At 40.3% G+C, this 11,500-nt stretch overlaps 1 protein-coding gene across 1 annotated transcript; it reads left to right on the top strand.

Annotated features, from left to right (window-relative positions):
* Nucleotides 1-3,509: 3,509 nt before the first annotated feature.
* On the top strand, nt 3,510-9,895 carry LOC144504785 (transmembrane protein 179-like). The gene is made up of 4 exons (XM_078230525.1): nt 3,510-3,539; nt 6,420-6,557; nt 8,485-8,563; nt 8,663-9,895. The coding sequence occupies exons 2-4, from the start codon at nt 6,445-6,447 to the stop codon at nt 8,831-8,833; spliced, it is 363 nt and encodes a 120-aa protein (XP_078086651.1). The 5' UTR covers nt 3,510-3,539; nt 6,420-6,444; the 3' UTR covers nt 8,834-9,895.
* The last annotated feature ends 1,605 nt before the right edge of the window (nt 9,896-11,500 follow it).

Here is an 11,500-nt window from a genome sequence, read left to right as displayed (position 1 = left end):
AAATATTGTAGGGGTGTAATTGTGACTTGCAGACGATCAGGCAAGGTTGTGATATTTGCTCAGCAGGTTGAAGTCAAAACTGAATATTTTTCATAGGTTGACCCTGGAGCGAGTGCAATATAGATTTAGAATGATGCTCAGATTTTAAAACATTAAGCTAGGAGGTGAAATTACACAAACTGCATGTGTATTTCCTAGCATTTAGAAGTTTTAAGGGTGGTTTTTAATTGAAGTTTTCAAGATAATTAGGGCTTCAGATAGGGTAGCAAGGGAGAAACTATTTTTCTGATTGTGGACTTTAGGAGGCATAGTCTAGCCAGACCTTTTAAGAAGTGAAATTGGGAATCGTGTCTGTAAACAAAGGATCCTGAAAGTTTGGAACCCTTTTCCACAAATTGCAATTGATGCTAGATTACAAAGAACAAACAAAGAACAATACAGCACAGGAACAGGCCCTTCGGCCCTCCAAGCCCGCGCCGCTCCCCGGTCCAGGATTGAATCCTGAATCCAGGATCCCCGCCCAATTTTCCAGCCTATCTACATACCAATATCCTATCCACCGAGCTGTCCCTCACAGCTACGATGCTTTGTTCATTACAACCTATTAACTTACCCCCACCCCCCCATTCCAGACCATGTGATCTCCAGGGAGAGGCGAAAACCCAGAGTGAAAAACCCCAGGGCCAATATGGGGAAAAAAAATCTGGGAAATTCCTCTCCGACCCCCTAAGGCGATCGAAACGAGTCCAGGAGATCACAATGGCCCCGATCGGAAAATGCTTCCCAACCCTAGTCATTTCCACTTCCACGAACACCATATGAATTCCCTGCCCCCGAGACAGGTTCCCAACTATCCGCAGTCTCACTCTGTACTGGCACCAGCAAGATGATCATAGAATGAAGCCTTGAAACGAGAAACCAGGAACAATTAGCCCGCGCCGCTCCCTGGTCCAAACTAGACCACTCTTTTGTATCCCTCCATTCCCACTCCGTTCATATAGCTGTCTAGATAAGTCTTAAACGTTCCCAGTGTGTCCGCCTCCACCACCTTGCCCGGCAACACATTCCAGGCCCCCACGACCCTCTGTGTGAAATATGTCCTTCTGATATCTGTGTTAAACCTCCCCCCCTTCACCTTGAACCCATGACCCCTCGTGAACGTCACCACCGACCCGGGGAAAAGCTTCCCACCGTTCACCCTATCTATGCCTTTCATAATTTTATACACCTCTATTAAGTCTCCCCTCATCCTCCGTCTTTCCAAGGAGAACAACCCCAGTTTCCCCAATCTCTCCTCATAACCAAGCCCCTCCATACCAGGCAACATCCTGGTAAACCTCCTCTGTACTCTCTCCAAAGCCTCCACGTCCTTCTGGTAGTGTGGCGACCAGAACTGGACGCAGTATTCCAAATGCGGCCGAACCAACGTTCTATACATCTGCAACATCAGACCCCAACTTTTATACTCTATGCCCCGTCCTATAAAGGCAAGCATGCCATATGCCTTCTTCACCACCATTCTTCACCATTAATTATTATTAATTTGAAACCTGTGAGACGTGCTATGAAAGGATATAAGGAAAAGGTGGATATGTGGAGTTAGGTTGCAGATCAGCCATGATCTCACTGCATTGTGGAACAGATTCGAGGGGCTAAATGGCCTACACATGTTCCTTCTATCAATGCTAATTCCTCCTAATCTGAAATATAAGTGAATTGACCAGTGCTTCAAAACTACACTGCTAGTTGCAATCTGCCTGAATGCATTATGATCACAGTCAAAGAATGATTTGAAAAATAGAAAACTAACAGGAGTAACAGATATTTCATGTGCCTTTTTGAGATTGTGTTGGGAATTTTGTGACAAAAATGGTTTTTAAGACACTTGAGGCAATCGGAGACCTGCTTGATTATAGTTAATTTGTTAAAATGTGATGTACATTTAATTTAATCGTTCCATTAAAGTCTCCCATGACTTTGTTTTGCTTGTTGGGCATTGGTCTGTGTAATGGAATAATTTTTAAGATTGTACTGATAAATTCAGAATTCTTACACAGATCAAAAGCTTATGGAAGAACTTAAATTACAGTTTCATTACTATGAAATACTAGTGATAAGCTTGCACAGGCAAGGAGAGGGAGTTTAGTTCTCACTGAGCAATGGTCTGAATTTAGCACTGATTTATTGAAGAAAAAATGTTACATATTTCAAAGAAAACCAATTCTGAAAAAGGATGATTTTTATTTGAATTAATATTGAATTGTCTTAGTAATTTTTAAAAAGAGTTGAAATGTCACATTCCACGAGTGCTCCTAGTGACTAAAAATGGGGAAGCGTGAGCAGGATGAATCTTCTGGGGTAGGTCGATTAAATTCTAATTTCTCCTCCTGAATCTGCTTGTTTTGATGCTGTGTTTGTGTAATTTATTGCATGTTTCTAATTTAAAGTAAACATTTGGCTATGTTCAGGAAACTTTTATCCTCCAATAAGAAAACAGACAATGCTGGAAATACCCATCTGGCAGCATCGGTGGAGAGAGACCCGTGACCTTTCGTCAGTTCTGTTTCTGGTTAGCATTCAGTTAAAGTAGATATGTAAGGGAGTGATACTTTGAGTAAATGAGCAAGTAGTACAAGAATAATTTTCAATTGAGGATATGGTCTTGAAGGATAAATCTAATTTTTACTATGCAAGAACAAAATATGAAAATAAATTGAAAGACTGATTAGCAGTCTTTAAAATTATGAAGGGGTTTAATAGGGTAGACATAATGATGTTGCTGCTTGTTGGGGACCAAATCTAGGGGCTGCATAGTGAAGATTCACCAATGAATCCAAAACACAATTGAGGGGAAAACATATTTTAACCAGATAATGGTTAAAATGTGGAACTCTACCACACATATTGAGGTAATTAGTATCAATAACTTTCAGAGGGAGGTTAGATAAACATGTGTGAAAATAGAAGGATATGCTGATAGGGTTAGTTAGAGGGGTGGGAGGAGGCTTGTGTGGAGCATAAATATGGGTATAGACCAGTTGGGCTGAATGACCTGTTTCTGAACAACAGATTCTGTGTAATCCATGGGAATACATGGTTGGCTTCTCTTTTGCCAGCTTGTACAGTCCGAAGCCATATATTTTGCTTCAAACCTCTTGCTGGAGCATGCTATTCACTGGCTTGGTATAATTATTCTGAGCTATTGCGTGCCAACAAAAATCACAAGGCTTGGACTTGCCAGGTCTTTTCTTGTGTTAGGATTAGAAAACAACTTGCTGGCAGCAGAATGTGAAAGACCAGAGTTGGAGCCAAATGGTTATTTAGATGTGACATTACTTTTGTTGTTTTTTAATTTGAATACAACTTTTTAAAATTCATTTGTGGGACATGTGCCTTGCTGGCTGGACAGCATTTATTGACCATTCCTAGTTGCCCTTGGAACTGAGTGGCTTCCTAGGCCATTTTGGAAGTCATTTCAGAGGGCAGTTTAGAGTCAAACACATGGCTGTGACTCTGGAATCACATGTAGGCCAGACCGGGTAAGGATGGCAGATTTTCTTCCCTAAAGGACATTAGTAAACTAGATGGGTTTTTCTGACAATCGACAAGGGTTTCATGGGTCATCAGTAGATTCTTAATTCCAGATATTTTTATTGAATTTAAATTACACTATCTGTCATGATGGGATTTGAACCTGGCTCCCCAGAACATTAGCTGAGTTTCTGGATTAATAGTCAAGCGTTATACCACTAGGCCATTGCCTCCTCATGATGGTTTCCTGCAGTTGGCAGTTACTACCAATTTGAAGTGGAGGTAGCAGCTAGGGTAAATGAGAAATATATTGCAGAGAACTTCATTTTGAAGAATTTCAATATTCAAAGGTAGGGTGAGCAAATTAATTGTGACAAATAAGAGGTGACTCAGTTGTACTCTGTGGATAGTTTCATGTCAATTTGGGATCAAGTTCTGGGGACTGCTAATGACTCCTTGTTCCCCAGCAGATTGTAAGAGCATGTGTCAGATTTTTGGGTTAGAAAGACAGTCGATTCCTGAGCTGTGCAGATCCACTATTTTGGAATTTGACCAATCTACAAAATGGGGCTTCGAAGGAAAAGAATGTTTGAGGCGAACAGATTAGGTTGACGAAAATTGTGTGAATTGGGGAAAATGTCAGGTTTGCAGAAGAGCATTTGTAATTTGTTTTTGTGCTGCAAGGCTATACAGTTATAACAATAGTAAAGGCGCCTGTATCTTGGGAGTTTTATAAATTGAGGCTTGGTATCTGAGCTAAACATGAATGAGATTGATTAAAGACGACACTGCATTCCCGAATCTGGAATGCAGCGCTGAGTACTGACGACAGATTCGTACTTAGCCCGTCAGAGAGGATTAGTAACTTAAATGATCATGCGTTCAATGATTCAAATTTGTCAGGCTAAATATAACTTCCTTATCAGAAGAGGAGACATTAGGATTAGAAGAAAAAATAAGAGGATTAATTAGAAGCAGAATTAAATGATGGATGAAAAGTAGAAATAGAATTGCACATGGCAGGATTTTGCGAAGTCCTTACAAAAACCAGCAGGAATCACAAGTTAGATCTTGAAGGCTAAGTAGAGTTTATGGAGTACAAGGAATGACTATAGTAATAAAAACTAGTAATTGTGCAAACATTAACTGAGGATAACGCTGAAAGCAAACTAATCAATATTAATTTATGCATGACTAAATTTGAGTCCTCAGTGATAACATGGAAATGTTATAAAGATAATCTTTCCATCAAATCTCAAATGAAAACTGGTCAAACTTTTGATTCTAATTTACTGACTCAAGAATCCAACCTGTGTAGATGTCAGTTAAGTTTGTTCAAGAAGTTGTTTGCTGGATAATCTGAGGAAATTAGTGAGTCAGTGAATTATTTGAGTGCCATGTTTACAAGGATTAAATCTGAGGAGCGGAGGATAGCTATTTTAAAGGAAATGCATGAATTAAGTAGGAACTTGGTGGGAAAAGTCGCTAGTTCTGATGGTATGCATCCTGGGAAAGGAAAGATGGAAATAAGAGGCTCTAGCCACAATCTTGCAACACTTCTTGGATATGGGAGTGGTGTTAGAGGACTGTAAGGCTTGCAAACGTTAAAAACTGATCAAATAAAAGGGGAAGAAAAGGTAAATCCAAACCAGTCAGCCAAGCTTAGAATAATTTAAGTCAGAAGTAGGAATGTTTGCCAATGACTGCATGATGTTCAGCACTATTTGTGACTCTGATACTAAAGTAGTCCATGTTCAAGTGCCATAAGATCTGGACAATATCCAGGCTTGGGCTGACAAGTGACAGTAATTTGTGCTATACAAATGCCAGGCAATGACCATCACCGCCCCATGACATTCAATGGTGTTACCATCACTGCATTCCCCCCACTCAATATCCTTGGTGTTACCATTGACCAGAAACTCAACTGGACTTGCCATATAAACACAGGCTACAAGAGCAGGTCAGAGGCTAGGAATACTGTGGTGAATAACTCGCCTCTTGAATCTCCAAAGCATGTCTGCCATCTACAAGGCACAAGTCAGGAGTGTAAAGTTTATTTAGCCACAAGTTGGCTTACATTAACATTGCAATGAAGTTACTGTGAAAATCCCCTAGTCGCCACACTCCAGCACCTGTTCGGGTACACCAAGGGAGAATTCAGCATGGCTAATGCACCTAATCAGCATGTCTTTCAGACTGGGAGGAAAACTGAGCACTGGAGGAAAACCACACAACATGGGGAGAACATGCAGACTCCGCACAGTCAGTGATCCAAACCAGGAATCGAACCTGGGTCCTTGGCGCTGTGAGGCAGCAGAGCTAACCATGCTGCCCATGTGTGGACGTGTGAAATACTCCCCACTTGCCTTGATAGGTGCAGCCCCAACAACATTCCATCCCAGACAAAGCAGTCTGTTTGATTGGCACCACATCCACTCCCTCCACCACTGATGTACTATCTATAAGATGCACTGCAGAAATTTGACAAAGATCCTTGGACACCATCTTTGAAATCCACAACCACTTCTGTCTAGAAGGGCAACAGATACATGACAACGCCACCACCTGCAAGTTCCCCTCCCAGCCACTCCCAATCCTGGAAATAGATTGTCATTCCTTCACAGTCACTGGGTCAAAACCCTGGAATTCCCTCCCTTAACAGCATTGTGGTTCAACCCATAGCATGTGGACTGCAGTGCTTCAAAAAGGCAGCTCACTACCACTTTCAAGGGCAACTAGGGATGTGCAATAAATGCTCTACAGCTAGCAATACCCATGTCCCATAATTGAATTAAAAAGTCTATTCAATGAATAATACTTCTAAAATTCATATACTGATTATTGTATATGCCATCTTTTAATTTGTGATTTTTATCTCCTTATAGATCACTTTTTTCAGAATTTGTAAGCATGCTTCTTTGCTGCACCATTGCTTTGCTGATGCTGGTTGCCAGTGCCATAGTGAGCGATGGCCTTAATATATGGTGTGAATCAGTCACAAACAAGGGTAATATGACAATAAGGTATGAAATATCCTGATGGGAATTTATATGCAAAATATGTAAATAAAGACAATATAAATTACATATGCATACAAATAACCCCTCCCCTTAAAATCCTTCACTTGAAGACTACACTAAATCATGAATCTCCATGTCCAATGTTTGGGGATTTGGGAGACGGTTAGCTCAGTTGGCTGGGCGGCTGGTTCGTAATGCAGAATGATGCCAACAGCCTAGGTTCAATTCCCATACTGGTTGAGGTTATCTACGATGGCTCTGCCTTCTCAACCTTGCCCCTTGCCTGAGGTGTGGTAATCCTCCAGTTAAATCACCGCATTGGTTAGCACCTCTGCTTCACAATTCCAGTGACCCATGTTCGATTCCCAGCTTGGGTCACTGTCTGTGCAGAGTTTGCACATTCTCCCTGTGTCTGTGTGGGGCTTCCTCCAGGTGCTCCAGTAGTCTGAAAGACGTGTTGGTTAAGTGCATTGGCCATGCTAAATTCTCCCTCAGTGTACCTGAACTGGCGCCGGAGTGTGGGGATTTTCACAGTAACTTCATTGCAGTGTTAATGTAAGCTTATTTGTGACACTGAACTCTAAACATCTGGGACCAAGGTGACTTTACCTGCTTGGGAGATTAACTTTAAATAAACACATGCAACAGAATATTTAAAATTAAACAAATTTAACCAATCTATGAATTGTATCCCAGGTATTTTTTGTTTCTTTCCCAATCACGATATTGCCTGAAATGTTGCATGATGTCTTTTGAACACTTTTACCACTGATCCAATGTACCCTGAATTTCCATTAAATGCAGAAGCTGTCTGCTAGGCCAGTTGCACCCAGTGAATTTGGTCTGATGTTCAAAAGGCATCTTCATTCTGTTTTAGAATTGGAGGTTGGTCTAATGAGTTTTTCTCTTTCGACATGGAGAATCTTTTGGTTTGGCCTTTTCCCTCTCTGGAGGAGAAAGAAGCTAAAAGAGGTTCCTTTGTCATCTAAACTGTTCAAAATTAAATTAAATCATAACCAAGGTTTATACTCCCGTGTCCAGGTTGTGCTTTGTTGGGCACAGTAGCCTGAGTGCTATTGTTTTCAGATTTGCACTGTCACACAGCTGAGTGGCATGGTGGTTAGCACTGTTACCTCAACGCTGGGCACCTGGGTTTGATTCCAGGTTTGGATGACTGTGTCTGTGGAGTTTACACGTTCTTCCTGTGTCTGTGGGTTTCCTCCAGGTGCTCCAGTTTCCTCCCACAGTCTAAGCTGGTTAGGTGCATTGGCCATGCTAAATTCTCCCTCAGTGCACCCGAACAGGTGCTGGAGTGTAGCAACTAGGGGATTTTCATAGTAACTACATTCCAGTGTGAGCCTACTTGTGACACTAATAATTAAACTTTAAACCATTCAATTGAATATTTTAAATACATCTGTGGAAAATGTGTTTTGGATGCTTTTGTTGAACCTGTTGGCCTGAATTCAGAATTGGATCTGGTGAAGTGCCAACTTGAGTAACCATTTGGGCTGTTCCTTAGACCAGAACCTTTGGATTGAGGGATTGGATTGTACAGAAATACAACTGCTTCTACTTCAAACTGAGTCCAGACTGCTCGTTCCCTCCCTCTTTCTCACCTTGAGAGCTAAAGTTCACAGATCTGGTAATGGGCTGATTCCTGGTGGAGTGTAAAATGGTTTTGTCCTGATGGATCAAATCCATTGATCATTTAGCAGCCTTTTTCATTCCTCTGTACTGGAGAACATTCAAAAATTGGTCAAAATCAAACGGGGGAGCCAAGAAGTTGGATCATATCTGTTTTGTTTGATATTTGGTGCCTGAAGACATGGCAGTTTTGAGATTCTTTGAATATATCCCTTAAATGGAATGCTTTATCCCAGCTCTCTTCATAGAGCTAATTAATGTTATTCAACTTACTTTATTACAGCTGCAGAGATGCCCAGGAAGAGCCTCTTTTTCTGAATGAGGTTCCAACTTTGTTCTATGATCACTTTGGTACTGCGCAGGTAAGTGTTGTGCTGTAGCAATTGTGCTTGTTGAAATTAATAAGAAAACTAGTGTGGTTTAACCATCAGTAACTTTCATGCTTGTTATTTGTTTTTCAGTTTGGCCTCTGGTGTGCTTGGATAGTGTGGATTGTATTGGCGATACTTGCTTTGTTGAAAATTTCTCATGGTCGAAGTAAAGATGACTTTTCTGTACAGTACAAAGAGACACTTCTAAGCCAGCAATCACGAGGATATTTTCGTGGACAAGTGGGCAGTGTGTTCATCTAATCAAATAGTGAATTGCAATCAATTATACTCTAATATGAAAAGTGGGATCTGTAAAACATCTTGTGTCTGAGTATTGTGGTTGTGACTTTTCCAACCTTTACCCCTGGCCTTGAGAATTGAATTTATCTACAGCTTAACCCTGTACAAAATCTCCGTTTACTGGCAGAAATCAAAATCTCTTTTGGTCCAATTTTATTGCTGTTCAGTAAATTGATAATTTGCCTAACGCTTAAGGAATTTCAAATGAGCTGAACCAATGCAAACTATCTGAATAATTTTGTGCTTAGTGATGCCTGAGTAGTTTTCTATTTACTTGTAGTACATGGCAACTGTATTTGAGATGTTGTCTATACAATGTCTAAAGTTATGGAAACGCAGCATGTGGTTTGAATTTTCAGTAATTTTTGCTCTTTGAATTGAGCATGTTATCCCCATTGCTAATTATTGTTTGAGGATTTTTTAGATTAGTTATTTAACTGCTTGTTTTTTGTTTTGGTGTCACTGGTTTTTGGGGTTGGAGTTGACGGATTTGTCTGAAAAGATGGTTTTCCTGCAATATAGCTAATGCTAATCGGAAGATCTTTGACCACTTGAAAATGTAATCACTGTTGCATAATAAGCATGTGTGTAACTAAACATTCAATTATTATTTAATTAAATGAGATTGTACACTGGTTGCGATCTGATCGCATTTTAAGATGTCATTTAGTTCATGTTGAACTAATGAACTCATGCAGAAAGATGGTTTCGTGCTATTTCCGCTTCCCACAAGAACATGTAAAATAATGCACAGTAAATGTTTGCAGCTTGGGGGGAAAAAGCTATCGTGTAGAATTTGATGGGGTGAAAGTAAATTTGATGGGGTGAAAGGATGGAATGAAACAAAATGACTGTTTGAGAAAGATGAACACTTGACATCTGATTAATTGTCAAAATATTGATAAGGTGGATCACTGAGGATGATAGAATTCAAACCAGGTTCACTTGAGTTGAATGCCGTTAACTGCCTTTAACTAATTTTATAGAACAGTAATTCATTGTTAAAAATGTCTCCCCACTTTGTCTCCCCACTTTGTCTCCCCCCCCCCCTCCCCCATTGAAGTCCCACTATCTACATAGAGATTGTGCTGAATTTGGGGATATTCACAACTTGTATATTACAATTTTGGTTTGTTTGGTTTTCTTTCACAAACTGTTATTACATAAAACTTGCAGTGTAAGTGCATCATTCAGCTAGTGTCTTTTCTGGTCATGGTTCGATTCATTTAGACTGCCATTTTACAGTTGTCCAGGTTTTTGGCATTCAATTTTACCGAAGTCAGTTTCTTACCTTGATGGGGATATAATTTCTATTGTACTTGTTATCAATCCTAGTATTTACCCTGTTTCCTTCAACTTTTCCTCCTTTGGCCTAAAATCTTATCAGTGACTTATTCATGCTCACCACACACTGGGATCTGTTGATTTCTCCCAAGTGACTTACCAAATTGTGCCAAGTTTTTCCCAAAATGTTCATCTTTGTTCCAAAGTTTCTAACTGTAGATTGTGTATTTGTTCTTCTGTACTCTCTTCCAGCCCTTTGGATGGGCTGGGAAATTGTGTATAGGAATTTAGAAGGCATGAGTCTGAGAAAATGTTCTAAAAACAGGTTGCAGCACCCTATTTAATAGGTGCAGAGAAATCAAAAGCACCAGTATTGTGCAAATCACCTCAGAATTGTGTGAACTTCACAAATCATCTGTTCATTGTTTTGAATAGATGTGGTATTTTAGACTCTAAATATTAAAAAGCCATCAAACAATGGCATTCATTAAGTACAGATAGTACTATATCCTTCTACAGAAGATTTGGGTTGTTTTCCCTCTCCTACTTTACCAACTTATTCTGGGTATTGGTCAGTGTTGCTCTGCATCAGACTTGATCTGGCCTTCTACCATTTTGCATCCATGTCCCCATATCCTGTAGTTGTGATTTTTGTTGTGGTTCAGCATTGACCATGCATATTTCACTTACTCTCTCTCTCACGCCCCAAGGTTACAGCTTGAACCACCCAAATGTATTTCTGACCAATCCTGTGCCACTGTAGATCAGTGTTATGGCTGTTGTGTTGCTTCCAGATATTGGTATTTTCCCATGCTTGTGACCAAAGATGAACACTATCTAAAATATAGCATCACTTGAGCATTACATTCTTCAGCAATTAATGCCCCCAACTGTTAACCTACTTTGACAGTATTGCCCTGTATTGCTTGCAATGGCTGGATAGGAATAGTGCTGGCTCTTGTCACTTGCAGAACTCCTTCACATCTAGTTAATTCTTTCAAGTCTGGCGGCAAAATATGGCCTGAAGGTGTAGCTGGTCCACCAACTGATTCTTTATGATCCACCATTGAATCCAGGAAAAGGAGCAGTGCACAACTGCACAGATTGGGCCTCAAGAGGTTCATTGAGATTGTTGCCAGGTACAATCATGTAAAAAGCTGCCAGGATTGGCTTGTCTGAAAGACTGAGTGCAGTGAACTGGATTGGTGTAACGTAAGCTGAATACTGTGTTTTGACCACTAATAGAGACACTCAGTGAAAGTTATGCTGTTTAACTGCTGTACAATTCTGCAGCAAGTGATGAAATTTTTAAATTGGCTTCTGATTGTCACCCATATAAAAGTT

This window comes from Mustelus asterias, chromosome 15 (genome assembly GCF_964213995.1).
Source record: "Mustelus asterias chromosome 15, sMusAst1.hap1.1, whole genome shotgun sequence".
NCBI classification, from domain to species: Eukaryota; Metazoa; Chordata; class Chondrichthyes; order Carcharhiniformes; family Triakidae; genus Mustelus; species Mustelus asterias.
The sequence above is the reverse complement of the archived record's forward strand: the minus strand, read 5'-3'. Positions and strand labels throughout refer to the sequence as shown.